This window comes from Aethalodelphis obliquidens, unplaced genomic scaffold, assembly GCF_003676395.1.
Source record: "Aethalodelphis obliquidens isolate GAN/ISIS:26980383/991018 unplaced genomic scaffold, ASM367639v1 scaffold7, whole genome shotgun sequence".
In the NCBI taxonomy this organism is placed as follows: Eukaryota; Metazoa; Chordata; class Mammalia; order Artiodactyla; family Delphinidae; genus Aethalodelphis; species Aethalodelphis obliquidens.
Window position 1 is genome coordinate 21,910,615 of NW_020837951.1, and position 22,705 is coordinate 21,933,319.

The 22,705-nt window shown below is 37.1% G+C and overlaps 1 protein-coding gene across 10 annotated transcripts in view; it reads left to right on the forward strand.

The window, feature by feature from the left end:
• Positions 1–22,705, forward strand: part of ECPAS (Ecm29 proteasome adaptor and scaffold) — a 98,838-nt gene that overhangs the window by 34,734 nt on the left and 41,399 nt on the right. For 8 of the 10 annotated variants that reach the window (XR_003432547.1, XM_027105226.1, XM_027105225.1 and 5 more), the window contains 12 exons: positions 289–405; positions 1,250–1,368; positions 2,520–2,669; positions 5,615–5,783; positions 8,645–8,784; positions 11,740–11,821; positions 14,839–14,958; positions 16,874–16,959; positions 17,189–17,267; positions 19,340–19,389; positions 20,418–20,484; positions 20,578–20,700. Coding sequence is in view for 9 of the 10 variants with exons in the window: in XM_027105226.1 (XP_026961027.1) it covers positions 289–405; positions 1,250–1,368; positions 2,520–2,669; positions 5,615–5,783; positions 8,645–8,784; positions 11,740–11,821; positions 14,839–14,958; positions 16,874–16,959; positions 17,189–17,267; positions 19,340–19,389; positions 20,418–20,484; positions 20,578–20,700 (1,302 nt within the window). In the remaining variant the exon portion in view is untranslated. Of the gene's footprint in view, positions 1–288; positions 406–1,249; positions 1,369–2,519; positions 2,670–5,614; positions 5,784–8,644; positions 8,785–11,739; positions 11,822–14,838; positions 14,959–16,873; positions 16,960–17,188; positions 17,268–19,339; positions 19,390–20,417; positions 20,485–20,577; positions 20,701–22,705 lie in introns of those variants that run through there. The other 2 variants (XM_027105231.1, XM_027105230.1) reach the window with 2 other exon arrangements.

The following is a 22,705-nucleotide window of genomic DNA, read 5'->3' on the forward strand; positions in this document are numbered from 1 at the left end:
TCTTCTGGGAGACTGTGCCTCAGTGTAGGCCCATCTGGAATCTCAAGTTTAATTAACTAAAGGACATTGTAAAAATAAATTCACTACTAAAAATCTGGTGCATGGATTCTTGGGGATAACATTTTGGAACAAGATTTTAATATTGTATACTCCCTTTCTGGGATGTCAAATTTACCTCCTTTAAGAGAACAAAGTAGCTACTATTCATTAAAATAAGTAATATCTGAGAAATGAATTCGTTTTTAAGATATGATCAATAATTTCAGTTTATATCTTCCTGTATTTTAGGTAATGGAACTGTTGGTCCATCTGAATAAGCGTATAAAAAGCCGCCCCAAGATACAGCTCCCAGTAGAGACACTCTTGGTTCAGTACCAGGACCCTGCTGCAGTTTCCTTTGTCACAGTGAGTGTTATCTTGGAATATTTTCTGACTTACAGTAAGTTTTCTTTCATAACATGTATTAGATGCCATCAGTATATTGGCCAGCCTAGAATTTCACCTTAGACTAAATGAAACGTGAGGTGTTTTTCTTCAAAAGGACACACTGTTTTTCCACTGAGTATTGATCTGGAGGAAATGGTAGGAACAGGATAATGTATGGCCATTTACACAGGGCAAAGGAATGTTGGTGTAATGACTTGTCAGGTATGTTGATTTACAAAAAGAATGATTGATTCTTAGTAAAAGATTATGAGAGGTCAATCTGAATTAGAAAGAGAAGGTTATTTTAGTAATTGACCAGTTGGGAAATGGCAGCCTAGGATTTAACATGGGGTCTCCACTTAGCTTGAAAGGATTAATGTAACAAACTGGGAAAGCTGATACTGATGTGTAGTATGTAGGTTTAGGTAGGTCAAATGATTACTTTTTTCTTTTCAGTGAAAAGTAATTGCACATATGAGTACTTTATTTTCTCCCCAGCTTTATTGAGGCATAACTGACAAATAGAATTGTCTATATTTAAAGTGTACAATGTGATGATTTGATATACGTATAAGTGCTTTAGACTAGATCATGCTCTCTCATATGAAGCCCATCTTAAAAGTAAGCATTTTGAGTAATTGGGGCTGGAGTTCTTCCTGAGATATACTAGTTGGTCAAGCTGTAACAAACAGGTGATAAACATGAGGAAGGAGGATTCAATTTCTTTGTTATAACAAAGCTGCCTAGGTTATTAGTCATGTGTTTTTGTTGAAATCCTAGAGTATTTCTTTCATACTTACTTGACTTTCTCTTGTTGCATTAGAATTTTACTATAATTTATGTTAAGATGGGCTATCCTCGCCTACCAGTGGAAAAACAATGTGAGCTGGCTCCTACACTTCTTACTGCCATGGAAGGGAAGCCTCAGCCCCAGCAGGACAGGTATGCTTTCCTCAGTTACCTTATTGCCCACCTGTGAGAGTCAACAGCTGCCATTCAAAAATAGATCCACACATTTGGTTTCACTTGGGCAAATACAAAGGCTTGAGTTGAGCTCTTTGAGTTGACGGTTCTGTGTTACCTCAACATTACTGTTTTGTTAATTTTATAAATTATAAAATTTCTTGTGAGCATATCAAAAAATGTGTAGAACTAACATTTTTCTCAATCTAAATGCATTTTTATTTCGGTTAGTTATTTTGAAGCAACTGATTTTCTGTGATTGCAGAAATTTGAGATCTAATATGCTTTTCATCAGACATTTCTTTCTTGGAGGATATAAAGTTTCAGAGCAGTTTTCTTAAGGAACTAATTACTCGTTTGTATTAATATGGGAATTGGAGAGGTGAAAAGGAATATCATCCTTAGTTTCTAGGCTTAGCTCAAAACTTCTGTATCCTAAGCCCTGTTGTGGTGACAACCATGAAAAGAAGTTGTGGAGGAAAGATGGATTTAAATCATGTTTTCACTTCACTTTTTAGAGCATAAACATTTTTAAAAGATTGTAATACAGATATTTACAAGTAAAATTAATAGACATTGTAAACACTGAAATTTTCATGTTTTAATAGCAACAGGTTTGGTGAAAGAAGAAAAGAATCTGTTACTTAAATTCACACAGTGGAAATTTAATATTGTATTCCAAATATTGACATGATTGATGTTTAATTTCTTTAGATTTAGAATGACTTTATTTTTAATTAAATGTGGAAAGGAAAAAAATGATTGACAGGACATGTTATAAGTTGAACTTTACCTAAGGTTTAATATTAAATCTCTTGTGGTAATAGATATTAACACTGAGCCCATATTATGTACATTTTTCTCAGGTGTTTTTGGTGATGAGCCAGATTGGCTAAATGTCACTTATTACTCAATATCCTGAGCTTTTAATAAGAAAGAAATAAGAATGAAGTCTAGGCCACTCCCTAGATTAGGACTTTGTAAATTAGTGGTATTGAAAATGAATGGCCCTTGCTACGATTGCTACTTTTTGTTATGTGATTTTATTTTTTTTTGGTTTTGTCTGTTATTTGCATGTATAAAAAACCTTATTTTTTAAATAGTTGCAATAAATGTAATTGTTTTTTCAGCTTAATGCATCTTTTAATACCAACCCTTTTTCACATGAAATACCCTGTTGAATCATCAAAATCAGCTTCTCCGTTTAACCTTGCTGAGAAACCAAAGACTGTGCAGCTGCTTTTGGACTTCATGCTAGATGTCCTTTTGATGCCTTATGGGTAAGTAAAAAAAAAATAAAAACAAAACAAAGCAACCTTGTTCTTGATTGCTTTTACTGTGTGCAGTCAAGTACTCTTTTCAGTGATTCAACTTTCACTTGAAAATGAATGTCTCAGATTTGTTTTGCTGCAGCCCTGACCTCTTCTAAACTGCAGCGCCGCTGCTTACTGACCTTGTGGGTGTGGAGCTGCTGCTGTGCTTTCAGACTTGCCCCGTCCAAGCTGAAATCAGTCTTCCCAGTAAACATAGTTTCTCTTCTTTAACTACCATCAGTGCTGTGATGATTCTCTTAGCCTTGTAGGCGCTCAGTTATAAATTGCCTCTAGCTTTCTCTTCCTCGTTGCTGCAGTATCAGTTCCGTAAGACCTCCTTCCTCCTCCTCCATGTGTCCTGGAACCATTCCCACTGCTGCCGTTCTAGTTTCGGCTCTTTTCAACTCTTTTCATCTCTTTTCATGACTTTCTCACCAGCTGCTCTTCTTCAAAACTTTCTACACTGCCACAGAGTTTCCTGATTTTTAAAACACAGATTTTATCAGTGACCCCTTAAAATCCCTGGGCTGTTATTTTCCAGTCATTACATGCACTCATGCATTTCATGTACTCTATATCTCCTTGCCTGTCTACATTTTAAGAGAAGACAGTTTTCTCTGCTTAGAATGCTTCCCCATCAAGAAAGAAAGAAGGAAAGAAAGAAAACAACAGAAAACGACAGCCAGGAAAACCACTTTGAAAAAGCCTCACAGACTAGCTTAGAGGCCAGTTCTGTTGTCTCTGACTAACTCCCTGCCCTACGCACAGGACTCTTCCTTGTCCTCAAAAGGCTAAGCACCCATCTGAAGTGCCACTTTGTGCTTTTATTGCGTTGTTGGCTTATCCCATCCTAATAGATTGGGAGCTCTTTGAAGTCAAGAGCTGTTTACTCTAGCTCTGGTTCCTGGCGTAGCGCCCACGTTGTCATCTGCTTCCAGCCTGCTCCTTTTCTAGGTTGTCCTGCTGCCAGAGAGATTCTTCTAACATATTGCTTTCATTACATTTCTTCCCTGACCAAAAATGCAGTATACACTATGAGCGTGGCATGGGGGGCTCCACATCACCTGTCCCTCCATCCAGCCACGAGAGTTCACGCTGTACGATTTCTTTCCTCTCCTTTTTGCTCTCCTCCCACTCCTCTAATTTGGCGGCTTTATTTTTCTGGACCTTCCACTACCTCTGTCATATCATTTCTTACTTCCCTGCAGTTTCTTTGTCATCTGATAACATATCATATGCTGTTGTACTAGTTGTGTTGTTATTGTCTCAACTTGCTCCAGATGGCAGACACTCAGTCTTACACCTCCTGTTGTTCCTCTGTCTTGTGATTAGGATGGTGTTTTGCACGATGTTAGCTGTTCAGTAGTTATTAATTGATTTACTTACTGCTGCCAGTCTTGCTATAACTGAGAAATAAATGAAAACCTCCTTTTATAGTTGTTGAATCAGGAGGCAGCCAGAACTGGCAGGTGATGATGGCTTTGGTAATTTAACTTTGAAATCCAAATTTAACTTAGGCACACAATGTACCCAAGCCAGTAGTTTCTCACATTTTTCTTACCAGTGAGAATTTGCCTTGTTTATATAAAAGTATTAAAACGATTCTTTAACAGGTTTTTTAAAAAAAATTAGATGAATTTAGGAATGGAACAAATATGGTATTTAGTAATGTGGAATAATTTACTGTGCCATTAGGCTTCAGGTGTTTTCTTTAATTTTTATTATAACAGGTATTTTATTTTAATATCCAGTCTGGTAATTTGTCAGCATAGAATTTTAGAGTTCAGAAGGACTTGAATTAATATTCATATCAAAATTTTCATTTTGTAGATGAGGAATGCTAGTTTAATGGTTCAAAATGAATTTATCAGAAATCTTATTTTTAATCTATAGAAGCTAAAAAAGAAATGGGATGATAAATTAATAACTAGCTGCAAAGCTGTATGCTTTGAACATATAATGGAAAAAGCTGGTCCTTATTATGATTTTTTTCCTCTTTGGATCCTTTTGAATTTTTTCATTTTTGGGGTGTATGTGCTTGTATGGTAAGTGGTTTAGAGGTTTCAGTGAGTTTTTCTATTTTTTAAAAATAAATTAATTTTATTTATTTATTTTTGGCTGCGTTGGGTCTTCGTTGCTGCGTACGGGCTTTCTCTAGTTGCAGTGAGCGGGGATTACTCTTCGTTGCGGTGTGCGGGCTTCTCATTGCTGTGGCTTCTCTTGTTGTGGAGCACAGGCTCTAGGTGCGTGGGCTTCAGTAGTTGTGGCACACGGGCTCAGTAGTTGTGGCTCGTGGGCTCTAGAGCGCAGGCTCAGTAGTTGTGATGCATGGGCTTAGTTGCTCCGTGGCATGTGGGATCCTCCCGGACCAGAGCTCGGACCCGTGTCCCCTGCATTGGCAGGTGTGTTCTTAACTACTGCGCCACCGGGGAAGCCCTCAGTGGGTTTTCTAATGCAGAAATATAAGGAGTTCAAGGAGAATTGAACAGAAATGAGAATGACTATAAATATTCTCTGCTTTGAGTATAAAACAATAGTTCCCCCTCCACCCCATTACAGTCAGTAAACCTTTGTATTTGTCAACTAAAAACTTAAAATGTAGTGGGTCCATAGTGGCTTTTAGAACAATTATTTATAGATTGAGAATGAACAGAATATTTATATTCATTGTTGGTAACTGTTACAGTTCATTTGTAACCAGGTTGAGCAGATGTACTCTAATGGTTAATTTGCTGAAGATGTAGATACCTTTTTTAGATAGTTCTAAAATTTTTCTTTATGATAAAATTTTAATTTCAAGTGTTTATTCTTCTAACAACATTCTCTGGGAGGAAAGTATATAACTGAATGTGCTATATATGCATGTGTTTGTATGTGTTTATAGAGAGGTTAAATTCCTATTTCCTTTCCAGATACGTGTTAAATGAATCCCAGAGTCGCCAAAATTCATCTTCAGCACAGGGTTCTTCTTCAAATAGTGGGGGAGGTTCTGGAATACCACAGCCTCCCCCAGGAATGAGCTTTTATGCAGCTAAACGAGTTATTGGAGATAACCCATGGACACCTGAACAATTGGAACAGGTATCACACACTGCTTGTTCATATGGAGTTTAACCCTGCACACTTGCCCCTTTGAAGTCCGTGGAAGTATGTGTTACATAATTCCAGCGTATTCAGGCTCTGTAATGAGATACGATTGATGTAATGTGTTCTGGTCATCATGTCATTTATTGGTTAAAGCCCCAGGGAAAGGGAGGAGTGGGAAATGCTGTTTAGTTTTTCTAATACTGCTTAAATATTTCAAGTATAAAATACAGCCCATTTATAAATTGAGTAACTTTCATTTTAGTTTTTAATTACAGGTTTAATAATTATCTAGCTGCTTTGGTGCAGTTGAAGTACAATTTATCTTATATTATTCAGCTTTTTAGGGCTGTACATTTTGTGTAAAGTGAGGAACAAGTGACCATATGGGGGAAAAGCATGACCCCCTTTTATATTTCTTCCTGGGAATTGAAAAATTGGCATTAAGAATTTTATTCTGGATTTAAACAGGACACAGATGTTCTCTGAGCAGCTTTTAAAAAAGACTGGTGCTCTACAGAGAAGGTGCCTCACTGTGTCTGTGTCATCAGGCACCTCAGGGAAGAACAGATGAGATCAGTATGTAATTATTTTGGAATTCAAGCAACATGGGTTAGTCTTCCAATCCTTCCTTTATCTCTCCATGGCAGTCTAAATGATTTGATCCTTTTCTTTTTGGCAGTGTAAGTGATCACTGATCAAAACAGTGTTCCCAGGAAAGGGAAAAAGGCAAGTGGGCATTCTTGGCACTCAACAAATTTATAGAATGATTTGTTCAGCAAGGGCTCTATTTGATTAGATTAACATCTTCGTGTTTTATAGATCTTTTTTCTTCTTAAACCATGATGTAAGTAAGAAAGAAGGGTAAATAGTAACAGAAGCTACTCTTTACTGAGTGTGATCTATGTGACAGGCACTATACTGAGTACTTTGAATACATTATCTCATTTAATCCTCACAGCAGCCTGAGAAGGTATAGAAATTTAGTTCCATTTTGTAAAAGGAATTGAGGTTTTGAGATTCACCACAGTCTCACTCCTAGTAGTAGGCTTATGAATCTAGGTCTGTCTGAGGGCTAAAGCTATAAGTGCTGGAGAATCATTGTTAACATTATAAATTGTAATCTTACGTTGGTCGTTATTTGCTGATTTTTAAGGGCTTCTGTATGCCTTTTGTCAATTTCATGATCTAGTGTTGAACAGTTTAGTTTCAAGGATGACAGCTGTTTTCCTCTAATTTTTAAATATCTCTTTTGTTTTTTACATTTTTTTCTTTCAGATAAGAGAGCTTTTATTTATTTTTTTTTTTTAGCTTTTATTTTTTTCAAATGATAAAGTTAGTGATAATGTAAATGTTCAAGTAATATAGAACATTATAACGAGAAATTAAAAATTACCTGGAATCCTGCCACCCTAGTTTGTCATTCACCTACAGGCTGCTCTGTGTACATGTGTGTGTACACAAATATAATTTTACACAATACATTTTTACGTATCACATAACACATTATTTGAACTTCATTTTTTTCATTTAATAGTATATCAGGTTTTTAAATAATGTCCTTTTTAATGTCTGTATTAAATGTAATTATGTGTAAACCACATATTTTTTAAACTAGTCTCCTATTGCTGGACATGAGTATTATTCTCAGTTTCCTTTGCACACTTTTTTTTTTTTTTTTTTTGTGGTACGCGGGCCTCTCACTGTTGTGGCCTCTCCCGCTGCGGAGCACAGGCTCCGGACGCACAGGCTCAGTGGCCATGGCTCACGGGCCCAGCCGCTCCGCGGCATGTGGGATCTTCCCAGACTGGGGCATGAACCCGTGTCCCCTGCATCGGCAGGTGGACTCTCAACCACTGCGCCACCAGGGAAGCCCCTCCTTTGCACACTTTTTTGTGTATATCTTTGTGTAGTTGACTTCCATAACTGTGGGTGCAGTAAATGCTTGCATCTTCTCTGTTGTAACTCTTGTTGCAGGTCAGTTGTGTTGAACATGGGGAGGGAAGGCAGGCATTTTTATGATCCTTTTTAATTTCATCCTTTGTCATTTAGTTATTGTAAACTTTATCAGTCCTAATTCGTATACATGAGAACTATCATGTAACTGATTCTTAAAGGTAAAGTTTCATTTTTCAGGTATATTTATCCTAAATAGAGTTATTTGTATTGAAATTCATAGCTCCTTCACATTGCATGAAGTTCTAAGCAGAATCTCTCTTCAGTCTGAGTTTCATTTTAGCCAGTTAGATTGAATACTGTTTGATTAGAATTTCACTTGCATTTGCAATTCTTGGATATGTTTGAAATCATGTTTTTTTCAGTATGTAAGAATATTGAGGGCAGAGTTAGTATGTTAACAATAGATTAGAACTTCATGGAGTGTGAGTTTAGTTCTTTTTGAACTGTCAGAAGAATCCATGGAGTACTTCTGATGTACCCCCACTTCTACCTGGAGGCTCCAGATTTGGACTTCAGTTCAAGGCTTCATCATTTTAGAGAGGCTGTTAACCTAAGTAGGAAGGCTTCGTATCATAGTGGCCTTGGAGTCCAAGACTTGGGTTTGGATTGGGCCTTCATCGTTTACTAACTGTGTCTTAATCTCTTCAGCCTTGCCTCAGTTTTCCTTATCAGAAAAATAGGTATAATGGTACTCATCTCACAGATTGTGAGGGTTCAATGAAATCATGAATATATATGGTTTGGTATAGCCCCAGGCACATTTAAGCCTAAACAGGAGTGGCTGCTATTGTTTTATTAATCTTTGGTTTAGGAGCATACAGATATGTGAAACAGATGTTATAGGTTGGTGGTCTTTGTTTCTCTGATAAGTGGTTTTCCTTCCCTTCATTTATCTACAGTGCAAATTGGGTATAGTGAAATTCATAGAAGCTGAGCAGGTGCCTGAGCTCGAAGCTGTTCTCCACCTGGTGATTGCTTCTAGTGACACACGCCACAGTGTAGCCACGGCGGCGGACCTGGAGTTGAAAAGCAAGCAAAGGTAAACTGCTTCCCTTTTAAACTTTCGAAATTAAAAAGAGGCTAGATTTCTGAAAGCTTGCCTAGCACATATTGGTTCATGTTGGGTTTTGTGTAGTGAGACATTCAGTTGATGAGATTGTGAAATATACCTAATTTGTATGAAAGACAGTTTGCTAAAGAGCAGAATTCTGTATAAAACAAAGAAGAAAAGCTGTTTGGAGAAGTAGTTTAAAATTGGAATGGGTCAGGATTATAACCGTAAGAATTGAAACCTTTGTCTAGGTAAGTGAACTTAAAGAACTGATGTTAAGAAAAAATGTCAAAACCCGGAAGTTATTCATTTTTGATTCTTCCTCTATCTCAAATTATTTGAGATGGCTTTTAATAAAGGGTATGTAGGTATTATGGTTAATATGATGAAAATCGGGTCCCGTGAAAAGAGGTGTTGAATAGATCTTAATTTACACAGGAGGAAATACATATAGTAAATAGGCTCATAGAAAATATTGTGTTTAAGAAATCAAATCATGCACAAAAAGGCAGTGGTATGCCAGTTTGTACCCATTGGTAAATAAAATTGTGCAACATTTGATTACTCCATTTAAGTTTCTGTTCAAACTGCTATTCTTATACCCTGTTGATTGACACTATAAGTTGAAATAATTTTTGGAAAGCAGTTTGTAGTAGGTAATGAATCATAAAAATATTTACAATCTTTTATCTGAATCTTCTGGGAAGTTATCCTAAGAGAATCATTCAAAGAAGAAAAATATTTAGAAAAATGTTACAGGTTCATTCATTATACCATTTCCTGTAGTTGTTCAAAAGAAAGGAAACAAATTCAGATTTCCACAATAGGTAAATAAATAAATTATGTGACGTCTATGGAATATTATATATCTGCCCAAATAATTATAAAAATAATAAAGCAACATGTAAATTGCCTCCAAGTAATGGCAAATGAATAAAGCATAATACAAAATGATATACGTACTGATTTTAATAAATGACATGTGCAAAGACTGGAGAATACATGAAAAATCGAAGATACTTCGTTAAAAAAATCAGATTATGGAATAGTTCTTTTTTGAATTTAATGCTAAATGTAGTTAACAAAATGGGATATCTCTAGGTCCATCCACATTGTTGCAAATGGCATTATTTCATTCTTTTTTTTATGGCTGAGTAATATTCCATTGTATATATGTACCACATCTTCTTTATCCATTCATCTGTTGATGGACATTTATTTAGGTTGTTTCCATATCTTAGCTATTGTGAATAGTGCTGTTGTGAACATAGGAGTGCATATATCTTTTTGTATTATTGTTTTGTTGGGATATATGCCCAGCAGTGGGATTGCTGGATCTCACTGGCAACTCTTTTTATTTTTTTGAGGAACCTCTATTCTGTTTTCCAAAAAATCTTCTTTTAAAACTTCTCATTGTGTTTGAACTGACTCCATTCTTTACACCATACAGTAGATTGGATTGTTGGAACTATAAATGTGGTGCTGAAGTATTCTAATTAGTTTTGGTTTTGTTTATTAAAACAATTGTATTTTCCCAAAAATAGCATAACATTGTTAAGAGGTAAAAAGTGAGTTGAGAACAATATGTAGATATCCCATTTTGTTAAATAAAAGTATCTCTTCAAGTGATACGTCTGTTTCTTTATCTACCTGCCATGCCCATCCAACTATTTTACATGCATAGGAAAGAAGTGTAGAAAAATATACACCAAAGTTAGTTGTTACTGAAAAGGAATAGAGAGGATTATGGTGCAGATTATAAGGAATTTTATTTTCTGTGTTATTCATTTCTGAATTTTCACAAGCATGTAATCAGGAAACTAAAACTAGAAAGGTAGCAAGAGGAAAAGTAGAAGAAACAGTGAAAATTATCCTTATTAGTTAATCACTATTAAGTTTTTAGTTTGTTTTACTAAAGTGTGTGTGTGTTTTGTCAAAAATCTCTAAACCTGAAGTATTTATAGGAAGGAAACAAAGATGGAGCTTGAGGATTAGTTAGTAGCAATCAGCTGAGGAAAGATATAGGTAAATAATAAGTAGAATTGTAGAATGTCTTTGAGGCTAGTGGAATTGTGGATATCCAGACAAGAGGTGGATTGATAAGCTATGAAAGAAGAGATGGATTAGAAAAACAGTCAAAGCAGCATGATAAATTATGTTTGCACAAATATAACATAGTTTGAAAGCAGAATCAATGTCAAAAGAGAATAGAGTATGGTTAAATCTCACTAATCAAGTGAAATGCAGGATTGCATTATTGCTGGGTTTATAAGATGACTGGCAGGGGCTGCTGCAGAGGGTGGGTGCCCATCAATAGCAAGTCACCTTATTGTGGTCCCCAATTAGGAATAAGTCTTAGTGACTAATGGCAGCAGGACTGCTCTGTAGAATTAGGTGCTAAAATTGCAAGTGGGTGCTGGGAGATAAGAGGGGGGATACTGGGGATCACAGTGACATGGTATTTAAGAAATGCCATGGGTTGAAAGCTTCCTAGGGTTGTGGCTTTAATGGGTAAAATGTTTTTTGTCACTTTCTGTATCACTTTTGAATTTCCACGTGGCTGAACAGAAGAATCATGCCTCAGGGCTCTTTGAACAAGTGTAGTATGGCTCTGCTGTGTTGTAACTGCTCTGTGGCGTTGGCCCTGAGAGTGGAAGACAGTCCAGATTTCTTCAGTAGTACCAAATTGGGCCACTGGATACACTGATCTCTTACGTTGAATCATGGTGGGATAAGTGACTTTTTTTTCTGTTTGAAAACTAACTTTGATAGAAGTTAATCCCTTTCCTTCTCTTCTTTAATGGGCAGTGTCAATTGCCCATTTCATTTGTGTATTATAATATTTTTCTTTGGTAACACATATTGAGGCTATGATTTTTTGAAATTATTGGAGTGGGAGAAAAAAATAATAATTTTAACAAGCTTTGTTGAAACCTTCTGTAGCTTGATAGACTGGAATAATCCTGCCATCATTAATAAGATGTACAAGGTATACCTTGGAGATATACCACTGAAGACAAAAGAGGTAGGTTTTTTTTGTTTACTCTCACATCATCATAAAAAGCATTTTATTGACATGGCTCTATGTATTTGAACATTTTCTCCAGGTTATTTTGATTTAAGCTGAACCTATGCTGTGGGAAATATTGATACTAGTTTTAAGCCGTACTAGTCTAGGTGGATTAAAATCTCCTGGTACCTTTGTTTGCCTGATCTGGTGTTTTCAATTCAGGTGCTTAAATAACGATTGTCCAGATTATGCCTCAATGAACGTTTTCTGTAAATATTTTAGGCTTTATTGGATATATCGTTCTGAGGCTGCAGCTGCTCAACTCTGCTGTAGCATGAAAGCAGCCATAGGCAGAACAGAACTGAATGAGCATGGCCGTGTGCCAGTCAGGCTTTATCATTACAGAAATTTGAATTTCATATTATTTTCATGAAATATACTTTTACAAAATATTGTTTTTATTATTATTATTATTTTTATTGTTTTGATTTTTTAAAAATCATTTGAAAATGTAAAAACTACTCTTAACTCACAGACCTTACTAAGATAGATGGTAGGCCAGATTTGGCCCATGGGCTGTAGTTTGTTGACCCGTGGTCTAGAATCTGGAACAATAGGTGGGTTCTTCTGAATTCTGGAAATAAGATGTTTGCTTAATAACATAGGTTCTGTTTAGTTAACTGTGTTTAAAAGTGTTCCAAGTAGAAACTTAGACTCTAATACAAGATTATTTGTTTGCTTTCTAAACCATTAATAGTTGTTTAAAAAACCATATTAGCTCCAGGGAAAACTGGACAGCTACACGTAAAAGAATGAAATTAGAACACTTCCTAACACCATACACAAAAATAAACCCAAAATGGATCAAAGACCTAAATGTAAGGCCAGGCACTATAAAGCTCTCAGAGGAAAACATAGGCAGAACACTCTATGACATAAATCACAGCAAGATCCTTTCTGACCCACCTCCTAGAGAAATGGAAATAAAATCAAAAATAAATGAATAGGACCTAATGAAACTTAAAAGCTTTTGCACAGCAAAGGAAACCATAAACAAGACAAAAAGACAACCCTCAGAATGAGAGAAAAAATTTGCAAATGAAGCAACTGACAAAGGATTAATCTCCAAAATGTACAAGCAGCTCATGCAGCTCAATATCAAAGAAACAAACAACCCAATCCACAAATGGGCGGAAGACCTAAATAGACATTTCTCCAAAGTAGACATACAGATTGCCAACAAACACATGAAAGGATGCTCAACATCACTAATCATTAGAGAAATGCACATCAAAACCACAATGAGGTATCACCTCACACCGGTCAGAATGGCCATCATCAAAAAATCTACAAACAGTAAATGCTGGAGAGGGTGTGGAGAAAAGGGAACCCTCGTGCACTGTTGGTGGGAATGTAAACTGATACAGCCACTATGGAAAACAATATGGAGGTTCCTTAAAAAACTAAGAACTGGGCTTCCCTGGAGGCGCAGGGGTTAAGAATCCGCCTGCCAATGCAGGGGACACGGGTTCGAGCCCTGGTCCAGGAAGATCCTACATGCTGCGGAGCAGCTAAGCCCGTGCGCCACAACTACTGAGCCTGTGCTCTAGAGCCCGTGAGCCATAACTACTGAAGCCTGCATGCCTAGAGCCCATGCTCCACAACAAGAGAAGCCAGCACAATGAGAAGCCCTCGCACCGCAACGAAGAGTAGCCCCCGCTCGCAACAACTAGAGAAAGCCCACGCGCAGCACCGAAGACCCAACACAGCCAAAAATAAATGAATAAAAATAAATAAATTTATTTAAAAAAAGGAGTAGAGAGGCAAACTCTAGTTATTGAGATGGGTATATGGCATGTATTTTCTCTTTTAAAATGAAAAAATGAGGCTTCAAGAAAGCAGTTAACATGCTTTATTGGCAAAGATGAAAGTTGAACTCTTAAGCAAAAGCTAGAATTTTGGGAAATTTGTATTCATCACGATGAGCTTGACAGCTTGTCAGTGCTTACAGACTTTTCTGATGAGATTGGTCATGATATTAATGTGATTTTTTTGTGTACGCGTTTATGTTTTGTAATGAAATATTTGCTTAACTCGGTGAGCCAGTATTTTCCAAATGACCAGTGATGTTACAGAAGCATACAGGGTAAGGGAGCCATTCAGTATGCAGATAGACTGGTGGAATTTAGTAGAACAGTATGCAGATGTTCCATTGATACGGTTTCAAATCCACATGGCAGTTAACCTTTAAGAACCTATTGCATATCAAGTTTGGGGGTGGCATCAAGTATCTGAAATTACCTGAAAAGGCTGAAACCATCCCCACTTTTCCGGTCACATATCTTTGTGAAGCTGTTTTTTTTTAACATACTTAAAACAAAACAACATATTACAACAAATTAATTGCTGACAAAGATATAAGAATCCAGCTTTCTTTTATTAAGGTGGACAGTGAAGAGATTTACAGAAAATATAAAACAATGCCACTGTCTCAGTGCAGTTTTTTGTTTTGGAAAATATAGTTTTTTATTTTTCTTAAAAATACGTTATTTATGAAAGTATATAATGGGTTTAATATTATTATTATTATTATTTTTTTTTTGCGGTACACGGGCCTCTCACTGTTGTGGCCTCTCCTGTTGCGGAGCACAGGCTCTGGACGCGCAGGCTCAGCGGCCATGGCTCACAGGCCCAGCCGCTCCGCGGCATGTGGAATCTTCCCGGACCGGGACACGAACCCTTGTCCCCTGCATTGGCAGGCGGACTCTCAACCGCTGCGCCACCAGGGAAGCCCAATTTTTAAGTGAATAAGTACTTAAAATATTTTCAGTTTTAATTTCTAGTATATTAAATATTGATAGGTATTCAGTATAAACAAAAGCTCTTTGGAAGTTTCAGTAATTTTTAAGAGTATAAAGGGATCCTGAAACAAAAGTTTGAGCGACCATTGATTTAGATGATCTTTCATGATTTTTTTTTCAATTCACAATAATTTTGAAGTGCTGAGCTATAATCACACATATTTTCAACAGGGAGCAGTTCTGAAGCCAGAGCTGAAAAGGGACCCAGTCAGTACAAGGGTTAAGTTAAAGATTGTCCCCCACCTCCTTCGTTCTAGACAAGCTGCTGAAACGTTCCCGGCTAACATTCAGGTAACTCATTCTTTCCAGAGAAAAATGGCCTGTTTACAACTTTCATGTTTGTTTAACTAGACAAAGAACTGCGTTAATGGATATTCAGGAGGTAGGTTGATATGTATTACAAGATTAATGAGATTCTTTCTCAAGTTGAGCTGCAGAAAATACTTTTTAATTATAGCTATAATAAAATATATATTTTATCAACATATTAATATATATTATATATAATATAGATTATAAATTTTTATTATAGAATATATGCTGTATATGGTTACCATTCTCCCTAAATGTATGGTGATAATTCCTTTCAAACTAGTGCTTTTCTGAGTGGCTTTTTTCCAAAAATGGTAGCACCAGAAACTTGGTCACTTAGGTGGAAAAATGAGTCATCCTTGACTGGAATCCCTCGTGAAGGCAGCGGCCACAGCCTCTGGATGCTGCTGCCTCAGTGTCTTCACCCTCGTCTGCCGAATGCTGATGTTAATGGAGATTGTCACTTCTTGTTCTGCTTGCCACAGTCGTCTTCCTTGTTGCCCTGCCTCTAGTCTTCCCCACAGCCAGTCTGTTTTCTGTGTTGCCACCAGAGTTATTTTTGCAGTTGGAAATCCTTGTACTTTGTTGGTGTGGGATATGAGCCCCTCCGGAAAAGCTCTTGCCTTTTGGTCCAAGTAATGAAATGACCAGCTCAGTTCTGGAGACAGATTCATTTGAGCGTAATTTTGTCATTAGTTACTTACTTTTGATCTTAAATAAGCCTCAGGGTTTTTCCTGTTTTTCTTTAAACATAAAAAAAGTCTGTAAAATGGATGTAGTGATAGCAGCTACCTCATAGCAATGTTGTAAAGACTGAGTGGGTTAGCAGGTAGAAGCTTTAGAGCAGGGTGGCTAGTACTCATTCAGTTAGCAAGTTCTCAGTAAATGGTGGAAAGGCAGCAGTTATGTCCCTTCTGGTCTCGTATCTCACCATACCCTTGCCCTGTACCTTATGCTCCAACAGAGATTGTTGCTGTTTAAGTATGCTGTTTTCATGGCTCTGTGTCTCCACTCCTGGCATAGTGGCCCTCCCCCCTGTAGCCTGGTAAACATCTACTCCAGTTTCAGGATTTGCTCCGGTGTGCCCCTTGCTATCTGAAATGTTCCCATTTCCTGCCTCTCATCTCTTTCAGTCCCAAAGTAAGAACACTGTCCTCTTGCTCCCTGTATGTGTGTGGTGGACATTGGCTTCTGCCTTCGCATCTCTCCCTCTTAAGGCTTATTTGTTTAAGTGGCTGTTTCCTCCTTTTAGATGATACAACTTTTATTCCCAGTATCTGGCTCTCTAATATTTGACTGATTTCAAGTACTCTGTTCTGTGTTTCCATAAACATAAAATAATCACAGAGCTTCTTCTATTTCACTTTCCAGGCACTGTTTCCCTGACAGTGTTTTGATAATTTTGGTTCAGAAAATTTGGTTGTAGTAACACTACATTATATAATAAGCAGCTAGAAGTTTGTGGCAGAATATTCATAGACATCCTGTAGGTGTACACTTTATTTATAGTTATTTATGTTTTCAAAATGAGTCCACGTGTAATTAAGAAACCTAATACCCCCAAAATAATCTTCTCTGCTCACGTCCCCTGCATGAGAGTGGCAGCCCACTGCAGCGTGAACTCTGTGTTGCTTCCTAGTGGTAGCCCCACGAATTTTGCAGACTTGTAACATCTACCATTGTGTTTGTTGTTACTCCACAGACTGTTAATTGAAGCTACTGACTGGCTTCCTAAGGCCGTCAGCTAAAATATTTGTATGAAAGAGAACTGCATTAATTTCGAAGAACAAGGCGTAGTGCAGAAGACCTACTGTTGAATACTTAATAATATTTGAAGATAGTAAATTGCTATTCTTGTTAATTGGTATTCTTGACGTTTGTTCCTTTCTCATAGGTGGTGTATGATGGGCTCTTTGGTACAAATACAAATTCAAAATTAAGAACATTATCCCTGCAATTTGTGCATCACATTTGTGTAACGTAAGTTTTTTGAACTATTTATAAAGTCTTCAAGCTGTTGGAGTGATGAAGTGATGCAAGTATATCTTACCTAGAAAGAAATCGTGTTTGTTTATCCTAAAATATTTCATATTTTAATAGATTATTTAAATTTACTTCAGTTATGTCTCTATTTTAAGTAATAATCTGAAAAGATATGTAATTATGAGATTCTTATATCTTGCTTTGTATGTGTTATTTTTTCAAAAAGCTGTCCAGAAATCAAGATTAAGCCATTAGGTCCAATGCTTTTGAATGGCCTCACCAAGCTAATCAATGAATATAAAGAAGTAAGTGACTTGTTTTTTTAAATTTTTGTTAACATTTTATATTTTAAAGTATTTTCTGTTATAAACTTTGCTGGTCTATATGTTGATATAGTTAAAGTTTGCTGTTGCTCCATCATTTCTTAACATTTTTAATTGAAGTGGCGCAAATTTCAGAAATTACCATCATCTTTTGCCCTGTTTTTTTTGAAATAAGTATTAAAAACTGATACGGATCTTGAGGTTGTCTTATCATTTCTTTAAATAACATTTTAAAAAGCTAGTACATTTTATTTTACTTTTAGGCACTGTGCAAAAATGGAATGAAAAGAATTAAATTTTACTTTATGATTTATTTCCATATAGGTCTATTTGGATTTGCTTGTTTTGAGAAACAGTGTTAATTCTTAGGGACTGAGATTTTATTGATTCAAAACTCTGTCAGACTACCAAATACACTACCATATGTAAAATAGATAGCTAGTGGGAAGCAGCCACATAGCACAAGGAGATGAGCTCGGTGCTTTTTATCCCCTAGAGGCGTGGGAAATGGAGGGTGGGAGGGAGACGCAAGAGGGAGGAGATATGGGGTTATATGTAGACATATAGCTGATTCACTTTGTTATACAGTAGAAACTAACACACCATTGTAAAGCAATTATACTCCAATAAAGATGATAAAACAAACAAACAAACTCTGTCAGAACATGCATTCAGTAAATTTTTGATTCCTTAAGCTAAGTGGAATGAGGATTCCTTGAATTGTAGATTTTCAAATCCTGATTTTCCTTGCTGTATTACTCGTACCATTTCTAGTATTTCAGGGGAATTTGCTAAAAAAGGTAAGGTTTCAGGAACTCTAGTTAGTATTTCTTCCTAAGTCGTAGCTAAACATGAATGCATGTTTGCAGTAGTATGGTGACCAGTATTTTGCCATTTGGATTTAGAATTGAGTTTGAATTCTAGTTTTGTTCCTTGGTGAGTTACTTAAATTCTTTGGACCTCTGTTCTTTATCAGAAAAATGAGGATAATAGTATCACTTCATTGGATTATTGTGAAGATTAAATGAGATAATTCATGTAAATTATTCAGCACAGTAAAGGCATATTAGTAGATATTATTAATGAAAAGCTATTCATTTGTTGTGCAGCTGTGCTTTGGGGCAGTGTTAGGCCTGACTCTCCTGTCTTCTGTTGATTGAATAGAGCTTGCATGGTTCATAAGGCCTTGGGAAACTTTCAGATTATTTTTATGGCGTAGTCAGATTCTTTGGATGGTTGGTAGAAATAAAAATGCTTTGGGGCTTCTAGGGGAGGAACTGTATATTTGAAGATAGGTTAGAGAGGCCAGATAAACTACAGGGCTGTAATCCTTTTACCTCCAGATGACACTGCATGTCTTCCCAACAGATGAGTCTGTAAGAGTGGCCATGTAGGTGTGTGAATCCTATGTTAAATGTATAAACTTCGGCTCATAGAAGTGTTACTATGTTCTAAGTAATGTCAGGCTATTGGTTTTCATAAAACCACGTAAAATTCTATCTGTATCTTGAGTGGGAACCTCATTAACTCACCCGAATACTATGATCCCTTTAATTTTTTATGGTGGAAGATATGAGAAGAAGCTGTTTCTAATGGTGCAGATTTTTAGACAGTTGCTCCCCAGCTTACTACAATTTTGGGTGAGAGAGAGTGGATCCTAGCCTGTTGGGCAGGTGAATTTTCTAATAAGTTAAGCTGTTTTCCTAGTACGTTGGTGGTGAATTTTGGTCTTTGCGGGTTATATAGTATTGAAACTATCCTGAACTTAGCATCAGCTAAGAGAACCTTTTCATATATGACCACTGCATTTTCCTTTTGGAGTAAGTTGGGGAGGTAAAGTTTTGTTTTGTTTTTCCTTTTAGTAGTGTGATGCATTCTGGGTTTGGACATTTTTGTTTTGTTCAGATGCTGATATCATATAGTTAGGCAGGGTGAGACCTAGGTTTAACAAGGAGTAAAATAATGCATTTAATTGCAGCAAAAAGGTTTTGCTGTTTACTGTTTTTTGTTCTGTCTGCTTTTTGTTCTTTTTTTTTTTTCCCCTTAATTTCAAGGACCCTAAGCTACTGTCAATGGCATATTCAGCTGTTGGAAAACTCTCCAGGTGAGTAAACTCTTTTTCAGTGAGAGATATCCTGTTGGTAAACTAAGAAAAACTGTGGCATTTAATAATGGATGGAGAATAAACTTATTATGATTCTGAAAGGGTCATAGGTTGTTTAGCAATGTCTTCCTTGTAGAAGGATAATGAATGTGAGACATTTTAACTTACATCTGAAGATGTGTTACCATATTAAATGGCAGTCTTGAAATGAGATTTTGAACTGGATTGTGTCATAATGTGTTACAGTTTGCTTATACCCTAGAGACATTTGATTGACCTTAAGTGTTCTTGTTGCTACTTACTATCAGTGTTTATAATCTCTATAATCAAGAGTTTTTCTAGCGATTGTCTTTTCTGATAGCATTATATTATGATTCTGAGCGGCCCTGTTTCCAAAGTTGGATTTTTTTTCTTCTGCTTAGTATGGTTTCCTGTACCCAATTCCTCCTGGTTTCCTCTTCCTTCACTGTATTTCAGAGCAGGGAGATAGAGGAGCAGCATCCTCAGTGGTACTAGGTGCTGCTTACACCCTGGTACACACAGGCTCTGTGTTGGCCTGTGTAGACTAGGTCTTGCTCTTCTGCACTGTGTAGGGAAGGAGTTTGGGGGCTCAGAAGACAGCCACTTCAGATCAGCGGATACAGCATAGGGTTGTCAACAAACCTTGTCCCTTGTGTGTTGGCATGAAGTGACAAAGCTCCTTGTCACCAGAGTCATTAGTTTAAATAGCATTTAGCCTCGTCTATTTTCTTTATTTTAAAATCAGAAATGTTAACTGAATGCATGGAATATTCTAGTGAGAATATCTGGATAATAGGTATATTAATCTAGAATTACATTATTAGACAGTTGAAGAATTAAATATTTACTTTAAAAAGTGTTTGGTTCTTTGGGGGAGGTAATCCAGTGATGCTCATGTGGTTCAGAAGTGAAACTGCAAGTTTAGGAAAGCTTGTGTTTAGTTTCTTTTTTTTTTTCCATCTTATGGAAATTTTTGATAGTAATGATGACCTCATATTCTCTTACAGTCGAATGCCCCATTTATTTACTAAGGATATAGCTCTTGTGCAGCAGCTCTTTGAAGCCCTATGTAAGGTAGGGAAACACCTGGCAAGTGTATGCTTTCTGTTTGGATGCTCACTTGGAAACCCAACAGGGAGGGAAACACTGTTTCTATCATCTTCATAGGAAGAGCCCGAGACGCGACTCGCTATTCAAGAAGCACTATCCATGATGGTTGGAGCTTATAGTACTTTGGAAGGAGCACAGCGGACTCTCATGGAGGCACTTGTGGCTTCGTACTTAATAAAGGTAGGTCCAACTATGGGAACTACAATGGCTGGTGGTGTATGCATTTTACATTTTCTTTTTAAACATATTTTTTAAGCTCTCAGTTTTTTTTTTTTTAATTTATTTATTCATGGCTGCGTTGGGTTTTCGTTGCTGCGCGCGAGCTTTCTCTAGGTATAGCGAGTGGGGGCTACTCTTCATTGTGGTGTGTGGGCTTCTCATTGCGGTGACTACTCGTTCCGGAGCACGGGCTCTAGGTGCATGGGCTTCAGTTGTTGTGGCTCATGGGCTCAGTAGTTGTGGCTCACGGGCTCTAAAGTGCAGGCTCAGTAGTTGTGGCACGCGGTTTTAGTTGCTCCGTGGCATGTGGGATCTTCCCCGACCAGGGCTCGAACCCGTGTCCCCTGCGTTGGCAGGCGGATTCTTAACCACTGCACCATCAGGGAAGTCCTACATTTTTTTTTTTTTTTTTTTTTGCGGTACGCGGGCCTCTCACTGTTGTGGCCTTTCCCGTTGTGGAGCACAGGCTCTGGACGCGCAGGCTCAGTGGCCATGGCTCATGGGCCCAGCCGATCCGCGGCATGTGGGATCTTCCCAGACCGGGGCACGAACCCGTGTCCCCTGCATCGACAGGCGGACTCTCAACCACTGCGCCACCAGGGAAGCCCGCCCCCTACATTTTTTTTTTTTTTTTTTCGCCCCCTACATTTTTAAGATCAAAATTTGAATTGCTTTTTGCCTTAGCTCTCTATAATGAAGAGGAATATTTGCTTTCACTTGGACTGATTTATGATCTGCTTTTAATTCTTCGTTATTGGAATCTGATTTTAGGGAAGAAAGAGTAGTGATATTCACAGAGGCCTTATGGTTAAAGCCTTCCTTGTTGGAAAACTGTTTTTAATGTTACGCTCTCCCAGTTGCAAGTGTTTTGTTTTAAGTGGTAGCTGAGCACTACAGTCCACTGAGGTGGAGTTCTGTAGGTAACATTGGGGGAGAAAAGCAGAAGGAAAGAAAGACACAATTTATGGATCAAAATGAGTCTGTAGGAAGTAAGCCAGTACCATCAAACATACTCTTCTTCCTTCTAGTCCTCTTCATTTGCCTGCCATGGGAGTTTGCAGGAGAATTTTTAATATCTGTGGTTATATACACATATGTATACATGATATATAATATGCAATATAAAATAATACATTATGTATTTGCTTTAGTCAGTTCTTTGTCCTCCATTTCTAGGAGTAGAGAGGGAGATTAAAGAGGGAATGATGTCAAATATTGGTGAGATTAATATGAATTGCATCTTAACTGAAATTTGGCTGCATTGGGTCTTCGTTAGGTCTTCAGCCATGTTTATTAACACATTTATATCGAGGAATTATTAAAGGTTCAGAAAGGTATCTGGTTTCTGTTGAAATATGACAGGATAATTATGTACACTCAGAAGGCTTATTATATATAGTGTCCCACTGTCAAATGCTCTTGGTGTCCAGTGTACCTGGTTCATGATCATAGAACATGGACAAAGAAGTATAGGCTTATTTGGAAGCTCATTAGAGTCAAATACTTAAAACTTTTTGTAGGTAACCTTACAAGGAAATGGAATGCTTGTATAATGCACATGGGTGCTGGTTATACTTATGCAGAGCAAATCATGTAACAGTATTACGAAGCCAAAGGTAATTTATTTTCTTTTCTCAGACTACATGTAAGGCAGCCAGACCCTGGGCTAAATCATATAGATTGGTCCTTAATATCATTGCCCTTTACAGTAGCTCCAAAAATGCTAAAGAGCAAGAACACCTGAATAAACGAGGTAGTACATGTTTCTAAGCATCTCTCATCTCACTTATGTTGTGACTGGAGGAATGACCCAGGGGGAAGATACATGAGAATAAAGCTTAAGCATCAGTAGACTCTACAACTGCTTTTCTGGTTGAACTTCCTATTCATAGATTACAGTCTTAATCTATTTAAGTTAATTGGATATATTTATGTAGTTGAAGCTTTGCTTTGGAGTCAGTTTTAA